A 19,467-nucleotide genomic window follows, 5' to 3' on the forward strand; every position below is an offset into this window, starting at 1 on the left:
TGCGGCTCTGCGGACCCACTGGAGAGCACGCAGCTGGATTTGTGCTTTTGCCGGACAGCATCAACAAGCAAGCAAACCAGAAGCGCAAAGGAAGGGCTGCTAACTCCCCTTGCATGGGAAAAGGATCAATGCTTGTGTAAAGAAAACTGGAAGAATAGTTAAGAAAAGCTGTAGAGTCAGGCTTCTCGCAGAGGTTAGGTGTGCGAGCTGGGCTGAACTGGGCAGCGGGGCAGGAGGCAGCAAGTTGCACAATGCTCGGCAGGGTCCAGTTCTCACCAGCTTGCAGCAGGCTGCTGTGTGGGTCGCTGGGAGCGAGGCTGGAGGTGCAGGGAGAGGCTGGGGTTTTGTCTCCTTCTTGTGCACATGGCATGCCAGCAGCAAATACTGGCTTTAGAGGCGGTTGTGCTCAGTCCCTCAGCAGGAGCTGCCTTTGTAGCTGGATGATTTAGGAGACCGAGTGTCAGGCTGGGATTTGGGGGATGACAAGCCGGGCACAGGGAGTTTCTTCCTCCCCTCCTGTTTGTTTGGGATTTTTTTTTAGAGGGATGCAGGAGTAGATGTGGCTAAGCAGTCGTCAGCCTGACCGCAGGTGGGTGCTCTGTGCTAGGCTGGAAGCAGCCTCTTTGGGAGGAGAGGGCCAGCCCGGTGCTCCCCAGGGCAGCGCACCCGTATGGCTGCAGGGTCCTTGGTTTGATGATGATGAGGGGGTGAGATGGCAACGTTTCCGAGCTGTTGGCCTGTATCTCGTTAGCACTCTTTGTTGATGCTTTTAGATGCCTCCAGTTCAGTCCATGCTGTGGTGGTGTAAGGCTGCGTACGCTCCTCGAAGCACCATGGCATGAAATGGAGGCTCCTAGAAGCAAGATGGAAGGTACAGTACTGGCAGTGGCCCCACGAAGGACCCGCTCCCTCCCTCTTGTGCTGCTCTTTGATGGTGGGGGGAGAACTTGTAGAAGCCTGTGCCGGGAGAGACTGTCGGAGGAGCCGGTGGGCAGCAGGAGCGGTGCGTGTCCTGGCTGCAACCGCAGCCGCGTGAGCCCAGGCGGCTGCCCCACGTACTGGTGCTCCCACCGCAGGGATACGTCCTTCACCGTAGGCTTTTCCATTTGCGAGATAATGGAAACGGAGTTAGAGAGCTGTTAGCACTTTGCTCAGAAATGAATGTGGTTTCTGTTACAGCGACGTTTACGGCTTGTGTTTCTGTGTCTCTTTGCACCACAGAAAAGCAGGGTCCAGAGCGGAAGAGGATTAAAAAGGAGCCTGCCACCAGAAAGCCTGGCTTGCTTTTCGGAATGGGCCTTTCGGGGATCCGGGCAGGCTACCCACTCTCCGAGCGCCAGCAAGTCGCTCTCCTTATGCAGATGACAGCAGAAGAGTCTGCAAACAGCCCAGGTGAGATCCGGAGGGTGGTTTTGCTCAGAGGTGTGGGCAGATGGGTGTGAGCTCGCAGCGAGAAGCTTGCGAATATCTGGGCTTCTCAGTGCCCGTCCCCGGGGTCACCAGGCGGTTCAGGTAGCTCCTCGCCAGCAGAAGAGATGAGCTGCCACCCCCAGCGTGGTGCGGGGGGACTGGTACGCTGCTCTGTGGGGTCTCCCCCCCGTCTCAGCACCGTAGGTGGGATGCTGGAGTGGGGCAGCAGGACACCCGTTCTCCTGGGGCTCTGCCGGTGACTCCAGGCACGGGCTGCTGCTGGGGTTCGCAGGTGGCTGTGGCTGCCCTTCCAGTATAAGGCGGTAGCAGGAGATGTCCCACGGGCCGAATCCAGGCCACCACTGAGCCTGCCCTGGCTGCTTAACTAGAGCTTTGGTTTCATGGGAGCTTCCTGCACATCTGAGCTTTGCGTTTTCCACTGGCATCTCAGGCTAACTCAGTAAAGGAGCATTGTGAATAAAAGTTAAAAGTATCATCCCTCTCTGGGTTTTTTAATGTTTCTTCTTGCAGAGAGGGATAAGACATGTAACCACTGGAACTGTAACTTGAGATGCAGAGCAGCTGGAATGTGTTTGCCATGGATTTTGTATTTTAGTAATTTTTATCTGTTGCATACATGACCCCCAGGGGTTTTAGAGGCACTGTGCTATCTGTATGCGCACATGTGCATCCTACACACAAACGTCGCAGCCTTTAGCCACATATTTTGTTGCTCTTAACACCAATCTAGCTGCTTATGTTGCTATTACTTAGGGGGAAAAAAAGGCAAAAAGCTATGTAGTCTTCAGAGCATTCAGATGCTCTCCCAGGAAATGTGCAGTCTCCTCCCAAGGCTGTCAGACCTCACATGTACTTGGTAAAAGGCCACTTCCCTTAGGAAATGAGGTTTTAGGGTAAGGAGCTGCATTGTCTGCTCCTAAATCATGGGATTGCCTACAGTCTTTGCAAGGACTGCAGTTCTCTCCAGTGGGCTTTGGCAGCCTGCAATTAGTATCTGCATTATACACACAGAGGCTTTCCTCTGTCTTCACATCAACTTCAAGAGATTCAGTTGTCTCTCGGTGCCTTGTGGTGAGCGTTTTGGGGGAGACGCGAGATGAAACGTGTTGCAAGAGCTCCCTCTAAGGGTGTAGGGCTTCCTTTGAATTGCGGTTCTTGACTGTTTCTCTCCTCCGTGCAGTTGACACAACACCAAAGCATCCCTCTCAGTCTACAGTTTGTCAGAAGGGAACTCCTAACTCTGCCTCCAAAACCAAAGATAAAGTAAATAAGAGAAACGAGCGAGGAGAGACTCGGCTGCATCGAGCTGCCATCCGAGGAGATGCCCGGCGCATCAAGGAGCTCATTATCGAGGGTGCAGATGTCAATGTGAAGGACTTTGCAGGTAACCAGCCCGCTGGCAGTACTGGCAGGGCAGCCCACGGATCCAAACCTTTTCCAAGCTGGTTGCATGTTCCACCTCCAAGAATGGCTCCCACCAGAGAAAATAGTTTCTTTATAACATGGATTTGCTACTTGTAAAGAGGGGATTAACCAAAAATAATGATTTTGCCCTTTGGGGAGAAAAAAGTCCTTTTAAAAAAAAACAACAAACAAAACCAACCTACTGCGGATCCGCCAAAACAATAAATCCCGGAAAAGCATCGGTTTCCTTGTTGGAGTTTGGGAGCTAAATTTCCAGGCTGTCCTGTCTGCTCTGAACATGCTCCCACTCGGGACGGTGATGCTAGGCTGGGCTTGATCCGTAGCGATCCCTGGGGCTGCCGTGGCTCCGTGCTCTGAAACTGCAGCTGGGACCCTCTGGTGTGTTTTCTCACACCCTTTCACATGGGTGCTGTCTTGGAAGTCTGGAGGGGGATTTGCAAAGGGAGTTGGACTGTTTCAGCTCTTTTTTTACTTAAAATGTAAGAAATTATGTGCAAAAAAATATTGAAAAGAGTGGGTTTGTAAAATCATCACTCCAGAGTTGAATGGCTGATGCCTGCAGCGTTCTGGGGTTTGTTTTTAAGTACCGAACATGGGGGTGCCACTGACGGGGGGCAGTGCAAATGTGAAGGGCGAGGTCAGGCTCCCAGCTGCGCCAGCTGGGCACCCGAATTAGAGGAAACACTGACTGTCCTGAGCCTCAGCTGAGGAGTAGCACCACCACCTCCTCCTCCTCCTCAGCAGCACTGCCAAGCTCCTGCTTCTGGTGGTGGGAGTGGGGAAAGGAGCCTGGGTGTGGGGCTGTGGCCGCAAACGAGCCTGGGATGGGAACGGCCCCGAGTCCTGCAGCGAGAAGGCAGCCGTGAGATGATGAACAGTGCTGTTCATGCACGCTCGTACCAACGATGGGGCTAAATTAGCGTGAGGCAGCCTGCCTTCCAGCACGTCCAAGAGCTTGACTTTGCTCTTTGCTCTTCTCTTTGCACGATTTTAGGGTTATAAATAGATATGCATGTTCCTCTGCCTGTATGATTAATATCAGTGCTAGACTGAACTATCAGTTGTGATTAATTCTGGTCCCAGGTGCCCCTTTTTAATGCTCCAAGTGAAGGTAACAGAATGAGCTCCCACGACACTATCAGCAAAATACCGAAAGAGCCACGCGCATTTGCTGGGAAACTTCAAAACAGTTTCTGCTTAAAAATAGTCTTTGAACATGATAAAATATTTCATTCTGTGTTCTTCGGAAGTTTGTTTGAGAACTAGAGCCACTGTTACTGTGGAGACCTGCTGTTTGGTTTCTCCCTGAGCCAGGGGCCTGTTTTGCAGTGGCACGGCTGCTTGCTTTGGAGAGCACACAAAAAATATTTGTGAGGTCTGTGTGGGGGATGTTTCAGAGCGATGTCTGCAGTTCAGAGCTCAGTCCTGATCTGGGCGGCAGTGTTTCCCTTACGGAGGAGTTGGAACGAGAAAGGATTTGAGACCTGACTTCCACACGGCATCAGCAATTCTCTTGATTTCCTACACAAAACTTTGCCTTTCCGTTTCCTGGGGCTCTGTCCGTTCTGGCACATGATCTGTCTGTAGCATGTTCCATGACCAGAGGGAAAAGTGGGATTGATTCAACTACCGCCTGGTTGGAGTAGCAAAGCAGAGCTGCAGGTTTCTTCCTGCTGTGCCATGGGGAGCTGGGCAAACGAGACCATCTTCTGGGCTGTCAGAGCCACAGACCCCTCGACACACCGGCACCTGCAGCGTCTGTGGATAGAGGTTACTTGTCACTGTCTCTGACTTTCTCCATGAAGGTGGTATCCATGTTCTAAGTGTCCCTTTGCTTGCAGGCTGGACGGCGTTGCATGAGGCATGCAACCGGGGTTATTACGACGTTGCAAAGCAGTTGCTTGCTGCGGGTGCCGAAGTCAACACAAAGGGGTTGGATGATGACACCCCGCTGCATGATGCGGCGAATAACGGGCACTTCAAGGTTGGTTTTTGCTGGATTTCATAGCTGTGTTTTTAATTACTTTTTTTTCCTTTGTGCTTCAAGCAGCCAACTGTGCAAATACAGAGATTTTATATAATTATTATTATTTGTTGCTGATAGCCATGTAGGTGGCAAGAATTTTCCTGCTCCAGTGCTGTTGAGTGTTTTACTTGTTTTTCCCCTGTGCAGGGGATAGTTCATTATTCTTCTTCTGGAGGTGGGGAAGGAGCATGGCTTTGTGTCTTGTTCTTCTCCCTTCTTTCCTGCCTAAGTTGGTTCCTGTTGCTGGTTTTTGTCTCCTTTCTTATTGATGACTGTTAGTGCCATAAGGCGTGTCCTGAGGATAGACTGCTTGAGGACATTCCCCTTTTAGTTACATATGAAAGTTGTACGAAAACCCTGGAGTTGAAACATCATGAACATCTTCAAGTCTCAATTTCTGTTTTCAGGTGGTGAAATTGTTGTTACATTATGGAGGGAATCCTCATCAAAGCAACAGGAAGGGCGAGACACCTTTAAAAGTAGCTAATTCTCCCACCATGGTGAATCTGCTCCTGGGAAAGACCACGTACCCCTCCAGCGAAGAAAGCTCAACAGGTGAGATTGAACTTTATGTGAACATGGGAGTGATGTTTGTGGCCTGCAGCTATCTGTTAATACAGAGACGTTAAGAGGACAGTGAAGTTAAACTCTTGTCAGAATATCTGCACGCTGCTGCCACGGTCAGGAGTCCATCTGTAGCTGTAACCCAAATTCAGACAACATAACTACCAGCCTTTAGCTCCGGGAGCTCTAGCTGTTTGCCCTGGAAGCCTACGTTGAGATCACTTGCCTGGTGCAATCGAGATGTAGGATTGGAAGCCAATTGCAGGTAAATGGATGTCTTACCTTTAAAATGTGGGTAATATTCCAGCTCGTGCATGGAGAGGAGGAGGTTTGCGTGCACGTGTATTCCCTTCCCTCCCCAGTTGGAGGGCACAGTGCTCGGCTGTACCAGTGCTGGCATTTCAGGTTGTGCTCCCGGGCTGTCCCTCAGCCTGTCCCATGAGTGACACTATTGTGGCTGTGCCAGGTGGGAAACGCTGCAGGTTTTAATTAGTGCTAGTTAGAGTTCCAGTTTTATGGGGAGTCTTGACCTATGCTGTGTATGAGTGTGCAGTCATAACCCTGTTAAAAAGTTTTTCTCTTGATACACCCAGGATGTTGTTTGGAGGAATGCCCCATGCAGGTTTGAGATTGGATAGCTATTCCTTTCTAAAAGCTCTCCCAGCCTGGCATTTTGAGCTTTCAGCTGCAAACTTAGCAAAGGCTGGTTGAGGCAAAAGGGCAGCAGGGCTGTTCGCAGGGGTTCACATCTGCAGCAGACTGATGATGTTCACTCCCCGAAACCCCTCGCAGCCCTTAACACGTTGTTCTTCTCTCTCTGCAGAGACCTCAGAAGAGGAGGATGCCCCTTCCTTCGCTCCCTCCAGCTCTGTTGATGGCAATAACACAGACTCAGAGTTTGAGAAGGGTTTGAAGCACAAGCCCAAGGCCCAGGAGCCCCCCAAAACCATCACCCCGGTGAAGGATGAGTATGAATTTGATGAGGACGATGAGCAGGACCGGGTCCCGCCACTCGATGACAAACATTTGCTGAAAAAGGATTACAGAAAAGAGACTAAAGCAAACAGTTTCATTTCCATACCCAAAATGGAAGTGAAAACTTATACTAAAAATAACACAATTACACCAAAGAAAGCTGCCCACCGCATCCTGTCGGACAGCTCGGACGAGGAGGAGACCAGCGTTGCTGTGGGGACGGGGGAGAAGCTCCGACTTTCGACCCACTCGATATTGCCCAGCAGCAAGATTCGGGAGCCCGCCAGCACAAAGCCGCAGAAGGAGAAAAGCAAAGTAAAAAAGAAGCGGAAGAAGGAGACGAAAAGCAAAGAGGTTCGGTTTGGCAAAAAAAATGACAAATTTTGTTCCTCTGAATCAGAGAGTGAAAACGTGGAGAGTGAGGAGGATGATAGAGACTCTCTTCAGAGCTCTAGCTGTGTAAAGGACTCCAGGCTAGTGCTAAAGGAATCCTCCTTGTTTAACTCTCTGTCTGCCTCATCGACCTCTTCTCATGGGAGTTTAGCATCCCAGAAACATAATCCTAATCTTACAGAACAGCACTCCAAGCACTGGAGGACGGACAATTGGAAAACCATATCTTCTCCAGCTTGGTCAGATGTCAGTTCCTTATCGGACTCCACCAGGACGAGACTGACGAGCGAGTCAGACTACTCGTCCGAGGACTCGAGCTTAGAGTCGCTAAAGCCAGTCAGGAAGAAACCAGAGCACAAAAAGAAAAACACCCCACACAACACTGTTTCTGAGAAAAAGAATTCATTCCATAGCAATGTGGATGGAGCAATTCCAAAGCTGGACAAGGAGGGGAAGGTTGTTAAAAAGCATAAAACAAAACACAAACATAAAAACAAGGAGAAGGGGCAGTGTCCCATCAGCCAAGACATTAAAATAATCAAAACGTTTTCTTTTGAGTTTGAGGACTCTAAACAAAAGCCTGAGAAAGGCTTGATAGTAGAGACAGAAAATCCAGTCGAAAACAAGTTGAAAGTGTTAAAGCATGAGCGAGAACACAGTAAGAAGGAGGAAAAGCTCCCCAAAGGTAAAGTGGAGGAGAAGGAATGGTTGTTTAAAGATGAGACTGGAAAATCCTCAAAAGAGGAGAAATCTTTAAGAAAAGTCAAAGATGGTAGTAAAGACATGAGCAAATCCTTCAGAGAAGGATTAAGTAAATCAGAAAAAGAGAAACCTGTAAAGGAGAAGTCTCCCAAAGAGGAGAAGCCGAGAATACACAAGGAGGAGAGAAAGAAGAAGTCAAAGGACAAGCAGTCAAAATCTGAAAAGAAGAATGAGCTGAAGGAGGAGAAGGTTTCTAAATTAGAGAAAGAAAAATCCTTCAAGGAAGAGAAAGAAAAATGCAAAAAAGAAAAACTTTACAGGGATGAGTCTGGATTTGATGAGTTTAATAACAAAAACCAATTTCCCGAAAGTGAGGACACAAAGTTCAGCCTTTCGGATGATCAGCAAGAGAGGTGGTTTTCAGACTTGTCTTCTGATTCATCCTTTGATTTCAAAGGTGAAGATAGCTGGGATTCTCCAGTAACAGATTTCAGGGAGATTAAAAATGACACCGTGGCAAAACTAATCATAGAACCCATGAAAGAGGAAATTAAAGACAAGAAAAAGGAAAATAAAACAAAAGAGAAGAAGGAATACAACGAGAAACGTAATGAAAAGGACACTTTCTTAAAGAAGAAAGAGAGGGACTATGTGGACAAAAGCTCCGAGAAGAAAAAGGACCAAACAGACAGACACAAAGTTACTCCTAGTTATTTGCCTGAAAAGGATAAGAAGAGGAAGGATTCTGCAGAGAGTGTCAAGGAGAGGAAGGAAAAAGATACAGGTGAAACCAACAAGGACAGAAAAGATTCCTCTGATGGCTCTAAAGATCGAAAAGATACCAAAACGAAGCAGGAGGAGCCCTATCGAGATGACTTTAAAGAATATGGCTGCGAAACGTTCTTCAAGGATAAGTCTGACCCCGAATTCAGTGGTAAAACTCTGGAGAGTTGGGAGAGGCACCATTCTGGAAAGGAAAAGGAGAAGAAAGATGCTCCTGATAAAGAAAAAAAAGAAAAAGTGAAGCCAGAAAAATACAAGGAAAAATCCAAAGAAGGCGACAAGGAGAAAAATGAAAAAGTTGCTCCTGAGAAAATCCTGAAAGACAAAGAACTAGACAAGAGTTTCAAAGAGAAAAAAGAAACTAAAGAGAAGTACAAAGACCTGCACAGCAAAGACAAGGAAAGGAAGAGTTCTTTTGACCAGGTTAAAGAGAAGAAAGAGAAAAACTTCTCCACAGATCGGGAGGACTTCTCCGAGAAAAAGGATGAGAAGAAAGGCAAGGAGAAAAGCTGGTACAGCATTGCAGACATCTTCACAGATGAAAGCGAAGACGAGAGGGATGATTACAGCTTGACTGGGTTCAAAGTCAGCGACTCTGCTGGGAGCGAAATGCATCGTCTGGACAGTCTGCAGGAGAAGGATGATGGTGCAGCTGCTGAGAAGGAGCTGTACCCCGACAAGCACCGCAAGTACTCCTCCGACCGGCAACATTCAGGAGAGAAACAGAAAGATAAGGACTCCAAGGAGAAGAAGAAGGACAAAGGAACATCGGAAGGGGGAAAAGAGAAGAAGGAGAAGAGTTCCTTTGAAAAACACAAAGAGAAGAAAGATAAAGACTCTACCGAGAAGTACAAGGACAGGAAAGACAGAACGTCCATAGATTCCACTCAAGAGAAGAAAAACAAGCAAAAGCTCCCAGAGAAGGCTGAAAAGAAACATGCCAATGACGACAAGGTGAAAAGCAAGCATAAGGAGAAGCCGGATAAAGAGCATTCCAAAGAGAAAAAGTCTTTGAAAGGAGGGGAGTCAGAGAAGAGCCTGCTGGAGAAATTGGAGGAGGAGGCTCTGAATGACTATAGAGATGACTCCAATGACAAAATCAGTGAGATCTCTTCTGACAGCTTCACAGATCGAGGACAAGATCCAGGACTGACCAGCCTCTTTGAGTCTTCTAACCTTTCTCTTACTGATGCTGCTGAAGAAAAGTTTAAGGACTCTCTCCCTTTACCCTGCTTGCAGGACAAACTCAAGGAGAAGGAGAGACACAGACATTCTTCATCTTCGTCAAAGAAAAGTCATGAGAAGGAAAAAGCAAAGAAGGAGAAAACTGAGAAAAAGGAGAAAACAGAAGAATTCAAAGACTCCAGCAGCAGAAAGGATTCCACTCATTATGAAAAAGATTTCTCTGTGGATGGGGAGGCTTTTAGCACTTCCTACAACATGAAGGCAGAGCCTGATGAGGAACCAGAGAAAAGCATTGATTACTTATTTTCTGAAAAGAAAGATAAAAATGATTCTGAAAGAGAGCTGTCAAAGAAGGCGGAAAAAGAAAAGACTTACGGTTCCAGCACCATCAGCACAGTTAAAGAGAAAAAGAAGCGAGATAAACACAAGGAAAAATGGAAGGAGGAAAAGGAAAAGCATAGAGACAAACATGCAGATGGTTTCTTTAAACATCACAAAGACGAGCCAAAGTCAACGCTTAAAGACAAGGACAATCCTCAAGTTACCACCTTTAAAGATAAATCAAAGGAGGACAACCTCAAATTTGGTGAAACCAAACTGAAGGAGAAGCTGAAGGAGAACCAAGAGAAAGACAAATCAGAATCAATAAAAATAAGCAATGGGAATGAAAAAATAACCCTTTCCAAAGACAGCGGCAAGAAAGATGCCAGGCCAAGGGAGAAACTTCTGGGAGACGGTGATTTGATGATGACCAGCTTTGAGAGGATGCTGAGCCAGAAAGACCTGGAAATCGAGGAGCGCCACAAAAGGCACAAAGAGAGAATGAAGCAAATGGAGAAAATGAGGCACAGGTCCGGAGACCCCAAATTAAAGGACAAACTTAAAAGCTCAGAAGATGTGCGCAAGAGGAGTCTGGATCTGGCAACAAAGAAGCCGTTATCGTTGGATACTCAGCTCAAGGACAAGAAACTTAAGGAGTTGGGTCCACTGACTCCTATACTGTCACCTGAAAACAAGGCACAGCCTGCTGTTGGCACAGACTCTAAGGACTGGATAACGGGTCCTCAGCTGAAGGAAATCCTCCCGGCATCTCCCAGGCCGGATCAGAACCGGCCGACGGGAGTCCCAACCCCGGCATCCGTCGTCTCTTGTCCAAGCTACGAGGAGGTGATGCAGACACCCAGGACTCCTTCGTGCAGCAACGAAGACTACACGGACCTGATGTTTGAGTGCGCAGACTCACAGCACTCACTGCCCATATCCACGATGTCCATGAACGCCTGTTCTCCATCTTTCTTCGACCGATATGCGAATGTTTCCAGTGGGCTCCCCGAGAATCCAAGTCAGACCCCGACTCGTACCATACCCTCCACGAACCTTTATCGTTCCATCTCGGTTGATATCAGAAGGGCACCTGAAGAAGAATTCAGTGTCGGAGATAAATTTTTCAGACAGCAAAGCGTCCCAGCGACATCAAATTATGACTCTCCAGTGCAGCATTTAATGGAGGAGAAAGCTCCCCTTCCTTCTGTTCCTGCTGAGAAGTTCCAGTGTTTATCTCCTGGGTATTACTCACCAGATTATGGGGTTTCATCACCAAAAGTGGAAGCTTTGCACTGCGCGCCAGGAGCTGTCAGCGGAGTCGCCCAGTCGCCTGAAAGTGTCTTTTCTGGTTTGCAAGCAAAATCCTCCCCTTCGCACAGAGATGAATTGCTGGCTCCTTCAGTAGAAAGTGCTCTTCCCCCCGACCTCGGCATGCCCTTGGATACCACGGAAGAGCAGCAAGCTACTGCCTCCATTATGCCACCAGAATCTACCTACTTACCACCAATTGAAGAAAACCATTTTAGTTCGGGTATGCCAGAACAAAACAATATAGACTGGGATAACCCTCCTTCCAGAAACCCTGACGCTGCCATTCCTCCCACCCTGATGGGTAACCCGGCAGAGCACTCTGTCAGCTGGTCCATGGGCTCAGAGCTTCTGATGAAATCTCCCCAAAGGTTTTCCGAGTCCCCTAAACCTCCGCTCTGTTCCCTAGAGCCGATTCGTCCTACACCGGTAGCCTTCATTCCCACAGATACTTCCTACCCCGTTTCTCCCATATCTTACCCTCTGTCAGTGTCTGAACCAGGGCTCGATGAAGTCAAGGAGGATGCTGAGGAAGCAGTTCCAGGAGAAATAGCGAATGCCGAAGAGCAAGCTCCGTACATGTCCCCTACTAGGTTAGACACGTTCTTCAATAACTGCAAGCCTCTTCCAGAAGAAGCACCTGAGATACCTCCAGAGCCTCCCTGTATGCCAGCAGAACCTCAGGCAGAAGTTGTTAGCACGCCAGAAAACAACTATTTGGAAAACAACAACGCTGCGCCTGCAAATACAGAGGAGGCGGTAACGTGGCCTGATCCCTTCACCAATACAGAAGATGACTTGGACCTTGGCCCCTTCTCACTGCCAGAGCTGCCGCTCCAACCTAAGGATGTTGCAGAGACAGAGATGACTGAGGCAGAAGCCGTAGAAGAAAGCCCAGCAGCTGCTTCAGAAACAAGCGCTGGGATCGTTAAAGCGAGCGCATCCGTAATAGCGTCTGGTGAGCCGGAGGAGCCGCCGGCCATCCAGGCAACGGCCGTCCTGCCCGTGGAGACGGAGCCACAAGCAGAGGAGCAGAAACCAGAAGTGGCTGCACAAGAAGCCACCTCAGAAGCGCTGAACGTAGCTGAGGAAAAAGGAGCGGAGGACTCAGAAGCACAGATTTTCCAGCAGACCCCATCCGAATCTGCTCAGGCGGAGAGCAAAGAGGTGGAGGCCGTGCATGAAGACCTGTCGTCTTCTGGTGGGGTGGCAGAGAGCAGCTCCCAGGCTGGTCCCCCACCCGCGGCCACCACCGAGGGCAGCGTTTCACAGGAGGGTGCTGCGGCACGCAGTGGGAGCCAAGTCCCTTCCTCCCAGGCAGATGCACCTCTGGGCAACACTCAAGCAGAAATCGTTGAACCAGTACAAAAACCAGTAGCAGAAGCTCCCAAACCTCCCAAAATAGAAGAGATTCCTCAGCGGATTACCAGGAACCGGGCTCAGATGCTCGCCAACCAAAACAAGCAGAACGCCGCCTCTTCTGAGAAGGAATTTCCTCCCGTTTCTGCACCCGCCACACGTGCCAAAGGCCGCATTACAGAGGAGGACGATTCCCAGGCTCAGCACCCGCGCAAGCGCCGGTTCCAGCGCTCCAACCAGCAGCTGCAGCAGCAGATCAACACATCCACCCAGCAGACGAGGGAGATGATACAGCAAACACTGGCAGCTATCGTAGATGCTATAAAACTGGATGACATTGAACCTTATCACAGTGACAGGTCCAACCCCTACTTTGAGTACCTCCAGATCAGGAAAAAGATTGAAGAGAAGCGGAAAATCCTCTGCTATATTACTCCCCAAGCTCCGCAGTGCTACGCTGAATATGTCACCTATACAGGCTCCTACCTGTTGGATGGCAAGCCTCTAAGCAAGCTCCATATTCCAGTGGTGAGTCACCTTCTCTCTTTAAACCACAGCATCAGGGACTGTCCCCTCCCTTGCTGCTACAAGCACAGCCCAGATTATCCCCTTATGCATCGTGAGCACCCTTGCAATGCCAACGGCACCCAAGCCGTGGCTTTAGCCAGCTTTTAGAACATGCTCATGACGACGAATCTAAGCCTTGGTAAGTGGATGGCTGCGTGATAAATGCATCCTCTGAGATGCTGTATTTTTGCAGAGAAGACCTTGGGCTGTGCTTAGGAACCTGAGATTTGTTCAGGCTTTAGAGCAAGTTTGTGTGAATTCACGGGATTTGAGGCTGGAAGTCAAAACTGCTTTGTACAAGCAGTATAGTAATTGGATAATGAACCTGGAAGACCGTAGGAAAAAGATGGCTCTTAACTCCTGCCTTCATTTTCCCAAGCACCGATACTTGACTTGCCGATAGCACACACACTCCTTGGCAGTGGGATCTGCATTTCACTGCTGTGCTGCATGAATGGACTTGCTAATACAGTTGCATCAATAAACTTAATGCTGCAGGCAGTAACTCTGGGATCCAGCCTGGAGGAGGAGGGTCGATACGACCGGCCACGTCAGGCTTTGTTCCCTGCTGCAGGCAGGGTGACGTACCCTGGTCTGCGGGTATTTCTGTTGCAGCGTAGTCCATGCGTGAGTTACTGTTTGCATGAGTTAATACATGCTTTGCCTGCCCCAGCACCGCAGTGGTTGTAGCCTGTGTTCTCATCTGCTTGTTCCTTTCTAGACTAACCCAGAGCTGCCTGCTCCTCTGTTCTGCAACTTGGGCTGTGCTCGAGGAGCGTCTTGCTCCCCAGGAAAGCGCAGGACAGATCAGGACACAGGCACCCTTCCTGGTGCGCAGACTGGCCTGCTCCCGGCAGCGTTTCTCCAACAGTATCATCCCCTTTGTCAGACGCGCTCAGGCCCCTTTACCAACTGCCCTTGCAGCCCGTGGGGTGATTTAGGCTCTGGTTCTGCAGGCTGAGCTCGTCTCTCGGCACTGGACATCTCTTGCCCTGTTGTCTCACCTCTTGCTGTGGTCTGAGCACTGGCAGAATGTTGTCCTTTGCCTCCTGAGGAAATAGGCAGATTTTCTCCTCCGGTGAGCGCCGTACAGCACCCCGCAGGGTGGCACCGACTCCCTCTCCGAGCCCTGGGCCAAGGTGCATTTCGGCTACATGGCCATGCTGCAGGCAGGGCCCTGCGTGGTGGGGGGAGCAGGCGGCCCCCGCGGGCTGTGCACCCACAGCATTGCTGGCTTTAACCCTCCGCCGTCGTGTGCCCGCAGATCGCCCCGCCGCCATCGCTCGCGGAGCCTCTGAAGGAGCTCTTCAAGCAGCAGGAAGCCGTCCGGGGAAAGCTGCGGCTCCAGCACAGCATAGAGCGGGTAAGGGAGCACTCCGGGGAAAGTCCTGCTGGGGAAGAGGTCCCGAATTTCCTCTGCTGGGGAGACTGAGGCTGCCACGCTCACTGCTTCGTTTGCTCTTCCTCAGGAGAAGCTCATCGTCTCCTGTGAGCAGGAGATTTTGAGAGTTCATTGTCGGGCAGCAAGGACTATTGCCAACCAGGCTGTGCCCTTCAGCGCCTGCACCATGCTGCTGGACTCCGAGGTCTATAATATGCCTCTAGAAAATCAGGTCAGTGCCTGTCTTGGTGGTGAAGAAGTATCTCAGAGGTGCTGTGCAAGACCCCAAGGGAGACGGTGCTTTTCTGGACAGAGGGAGGGAGGGAGGGATGTAGGCAGGAGTTACTAATGCTCTCCCTGCTCAGGTGCCTGTCACCCACCGCGGCACGCAGATGCAGGACATACTGCAGGAGCCCTCCCCAGCACGTCCCCAGGTTGCCTAATCTGACTCAGTTTCTGGTGTCGCACGTTCTGGGATACCCCACGTGCGTGCCGGGAAAGGAAATGCATCCGGGAACACAGGGATACAGGGAACATCGTGTCTCTTTAGGAGCAGAGATGACTCACATTTATCAGTGAGTCTCAGGATCCTCTGCATTTCTTCTTGATCAAGATCATCTGCACACTTGAAAGGTTTATTTTACTACACTCTGGGATATCTTTTCCTGTTGAAGGAAGGGGAGAGAGCCATTAAATTGATTTGTGTCTGAATAGTGGCTTTGAAAGAGACAGACTCTGTCTTACAGCCCACAAAAAATGGTCATTTCTTCCTTCGATTTCATGTCGGTCTGTGCTGGAGAAAGGGGAATCGTGTCTGGTTTCTGCAGCTGGTGGCCGTGCGGCTGCGCTGGTCCTGAGCCATCCCACCAGCACCCTCTGCAGCCCGCGCCCTGCAGCTGCCGCCAGCCCGGCTTGCTCGGGGAAGCATGCTGCTGCATTGCGGGAGGGATCCTGTGCAGAAGATGGGATCCTGGAATTTATTAATGACCTGGTGTATTGATCCAGGAGCCTTGATTTTATCCCTCAGCATTTCCCAGCCAAGTGTCTGTGCTTCTACACCGAAGACGTCATGATCTTGGGCATGAGCTGAAGGAGACAGAGAGGTGCAAAGCAAAAGTGGGGAGTGCGTGCATGCATGCATCTCTGTCAGAAGCTGAAGCCCCTGGCAAAGGGCTGCAAGAGCAGCAGGGAGCAGCGTGCTCTATTCTCCCTCCCTGCAGACACCTTTCTTGTTTCTGATGAGTGTGTACCCTAAGAGGGGTTTGAATATGGCCTGTTAGACCTGTGACTGCTTAAAGTAAAAAAAAAAAAGTAAAAAAAATTACCATGTAATTCTCTTTTGCTGTCTTTTTCATAGGGAGACGAAAACAAATCGGTCAGAGACCGCTTCAACGCGCGACAGTTCATTTCCTGGTTGCAAGACGTGGATGACAAGTATGATCGAATGAAGGTGAGAGGCGTGGGAGCCCCGGTGCTCCGGGCTGCCGCTGCAGCACGTGGGCAGCAGCAGGTCCTGCTGCTCTGCCTGCTGCCAGGAGGGTTTCCCCAAGAGGGGTCCTGGCTGTTGCTGTAGCCTGGAAGCTGCCTTTGTGGTTCCCAAAAATCTGGTGGGAGCAGATGTCCCGAGGTAGTCTGGGCAGCGTTATGTGATGGGGGACGCTTCTGTGCGCAGCACAGCGGAGAGGTGGGAGCCTCTGCGGGGACTACGGGAGTGCAGTTGCCTCTCCTGGTTCCAAAAAGGGGGAAGGGAGACACGTTCTGCTTCGGGTTGTCTGGCTGGCTGTTACTCTGCTTCGTGCCATATGGTCTGGAGCTTTCTCGGTCAGTTAAACCCTCGGGCACTACTCTTCGCCAGCAACACATGCTGCAGCAAGCTCAAAACCTATGGCAAACTTCAAGGTGGCAGGAGCCCGTGCAATGATTTTCCAGAGTCCTGTGCAGAGCTCTGGGTGGCAAACTGGCACGGTAGAGAGCAGGGACGATGGCGCTTTCAGCCGGTGACACGGAGAGAGTTGGCAGCTCTGACGAAGGGAGCCAGGACCCTGCTCTCGGGCAGCCAAGGGCCACTGCGGGGGCCGACGGGGACTGTCTGCCGAGGCTGTCGCCAGCGGGATCAGTGCTCTTGAGTGCTTACAAGCCTTTAAAAGCTGCCCCATGAGGCTCTTTTGGCTTTGCCCCTGCTCCTGCTGGAATCGGGCTCGGCAGATGTCCCAAGTCTACGTTTCTTCCTGCAAGGATGCATGCAGCATCCCTCGCTCCATTTGCCGCTCTGCCCGCTGCGATGGCTGCAGGTCCCCTGCCTTGGCTAGGTGGGACGGGCAGCAGGAGCCGTTCCTGCCCTCTCCCGCTCACCCCTCATCTCTGCTTGTTTTTATTTCCCCCGATCCAGACGTGCCTGCTCATGCGACAGCAACACGAAGCTGCTGCCTTGAATGCAGTGCAAAGGATGGAGTGGCAGCTGAAAGTGCAGGAGTTGGACCCCGCGGGGCACAAATCCCTCTGCGTGAACGAGGTGCCCTCGTTCTATGTGCCAATGGTCGACGTGAACGATGACTTTGTGCTCTTGCCGGCATGACAGTTCAAAACCAGGAGACATCACTGAAAACTGGCAAGGACGGGAGCCCTCCGAGGTCGGGCGGTCGAGCTCACATTCACCCTTACCGCTTGCTGATGAATCCCTGGTCAGAGGAGGAGGAAGCAGCTATCGGCAGAAAACAAAACAATAAGAAAAATAATTGCACTTTCTTCACAACGCGTCCCTCGCTTCCGGACTGACGGCAGCTCCGCCGGGCAGCGGGCCGGGGCGCATCTCCTTTCCAACCGGCTGCTGCGGCAGGGAGGCAGCCGGTCTGCGCGGGCAGCGAGCACTCACCGGCCAAGAGACTGGCAGAGGCATGGAGGGAGGAGGCCAAGGACACCATTTGTGTGTTGCAGAAGCTGCTGAGCGGGGCCAGCAACCACGTGATTCATGTACTTGTGAACACCGTGATTTCCAGCTCTCTGTTTTCCACTGGTCGTGGATCTCCTCTCGGAGAAGCTGCAGTAGGAAACCATGGGGGGGGGGGGTGTTTGAGTTTCTCGTTCCATCCTGGGTATGTCTAAAAAAAAAAAAACAAAAAAAACCAACAAAAAAAAACCAACAAAAAAAAAACCAACAAAAAAAACCACAAACAAAAACAATTAGAAACAAAAAAGACAGCGTCCAACTTGGGCAGACACGGCTCTGAAGGTGTGGACGGCTCCGGGCTGCGGAGGTGGGGTGCGCCCGCAGCGCCCCGCAGCAGCCGCTCGCCACCGTTTCAGGAGAGCAGAGGAGCCGCCTGCGCACCGTGCGCCGGGGCGGCACGGCCAGCGGCGGGCGGGGAAATGGTGACGCAGAGAAAGGACTTTGCCAACTGTGTTTTTAATGGAGTAAAATCCATGTGGTTTATATATTTTTTTCCTTTAATCTTGGGCATTTCGTTTCTCTTTCTGAGAACATAACTTGAAAACACTACAGAGCCAATACTCATATAAAGAAAAATTGTATCCCATAAATGCTGTACAGTTTTTATATACATTAACAATGTACTTTTGCTGCCTTCTAGATAATTTATTTTGCAACACATTACTGCACAGTTGTAAATAACTTATGTACTGTAACATCACTTTCAGTTATGTGTAAAGAAATAAATAAATTAATTAAAATTATCTTTGTATGTATAGTTCACCCTAGGCAGCACTTTCCCTGTCAAGGAAAAAATAAGGGCCAGGACGGTGTGCAGTGTTACTTGGAAGCCCGTCTGACGCACTCAGGTACGCACGGGGAGTCTGACCCACAGTCCGTACCGCGGGGATCTCTGGATGGTGACCTGATTTTTAACACCCACGTTGTTTTTCTCCTCTTTCCCTGCCCCTTTGCGTTCGGTGGAATTGGAAACCTGGCGGTGCTGACCCTGCAGCTGTGCCAACCCTGCAGCCGGTTGTGATGGGGGGGACCATGGGGAGAGGGGAGCCCCCCTGTGCCACGTGCCAACTGGGGGCACAGAGTGACGTGAAGAACGATGTTTGGGCTCGGGCTGGTGAGTTTGATGGACCCCGTAGGGGCTGCGAATTGAGGAGCTGATGTTTTGGGGTTGCAGAGTTTGGACAAGGACAGGTGGAGCCCAGCGCTGCCCTGGGGTTGCAGGTTGTTGTGCTGGGGCATCGGTACTCGGTGCTTTCTGGATCAAGAGGCCGGTTGCTGGTAGGGCAGGCAGGGAAATGGCTTCTTGGCAGCTGGGACGGCGCTGCCAGCGTGAGCTGGAGCCCAGGAGCCTGCGGCAGGGCTTGCGGCCAGCGGTGCTTCGTGCTGGTGTCCTGTTGCCCCGTGTCCTTGGGGATGGGCGCCGTCCCGGGGTGCTGCGCTCCCAGCCGCCTCCTTTTTCTTCTTTCCTTCTTTTTAATACTGAACCTCAGAAATAGGTCGCGTGGATCGCTGCTACCCCGTGGGCTGAATTCACCCTCGCTCCTGGGGCTGGTGAGGACGGTGCCGTGCAGCACGTGGTGCTCCCAGCTGTGCCAGTCCTGCGCCTGGCTGGGAGTCTCTGCCGGGGCTGCTCTGTGGTGGGAAGGAGCCACTGGTTTGGCGATGCCCGGCTTGGTTTTGGGTTGGGTGCCAGGTCTTCCTGCCGCCATCCTGCCGCTCTGTGCCGGCACCGTGGCCTCTTCTGCGGGGGGATTGCGTTGGACGTGCAGCTCTTGTTGGAGCCGTAACCCAGCCCAGGCTTAATGAAGTTGGCAAAGTCGAGCCTCAAGCACAAGCTCGCAGGGACGTGGGTGGAGAGAGATTCAAGTGCCTCTTCTAAGACCTCTGTGCCTTCCTTGTACCCGCTGCCCAACCTTTCCTGGCTGGCATAGCTGACGCGAGGGGCTGGTCCCTGTGGACGCTCGCTGTCAGCACCTGGTTTTCCTGCATTTTCTGCTTGGTTTTGCCGGGTGCATGTGCTGGTTGAATGTCTCAGCTGCCGCTTTTGGAAGCAGAGAGGTTATAAATGCGATTTGGCTCCTCTTCCTCTGCTGGTGC

General features: G+C 50.9%; 1 protein-coding gene across 3 annotated transcripts in view; it reads left to right on the forward strand.

The window, feature by feature from the left end:
- The window catches only part of ANKRD11 (ankyrin repeat domain containing 11), a 159,659-nt gene extending 141,546 nt beyond the window's left edge, over positions 1–18,113 (forward strand). For all 3 annotated transcript variants that reach the window (XM_069793253.1, XM_069793254.1, XM_069793255.1), the window contains 9 exons: positions 1,222–1,392; positions 2,612–2,815; positions 4,698–4,840; positions 5,290–5,437; positions 6,270–13,003; positions 14,307–14,405; positions 14,512–14,655; positions 15,781–15,873; positions 16,813–18,113. In XM_069793253.1, coding sequence (XP_069649354.1) covers positions 1,222–1,392; positions 2,612–2,815; positions 4,698–4,840; positions 5,290–5,437; positions 6,270–13,003; positions 14,307–14,405; positions 14,512–14,655; positions 15,781–15,873; positions 16,813–16,998 — 7,922 coding nt within the window. In that variant the 3' untranslated portion in view covers positions 16,999–18,113. The remainder of the gene's footprint in view (positions 1–1,221; positions 1,393–2,611; positions 2,816–4,697; positions 4,841–5,289; positions 5,438–6,269; positions 13,004–14,306; positions 14,406–14,511; positions 14,656–15,780; positions 15,874–16,812) is intronic.
- The last annotated feature ends 1,354 nt before the right edge of the window (positions 18,114–19,467 follow it).

The sequence above is a fragment of the Haliaeetus albicilla genome, chromosome 10 (assembly GCF_947461875.1).
Source record: "Haliaeetus albicilla chromosome 10, bHalAlb1.1, whole genome shotgun sequence".
Lineage (NCBI taxonomy): Eukaryota > Metazoa > Chordata > Aves > Accipitriformes > Accipitridae > Haliaeetus > Haliaeetus albicilla.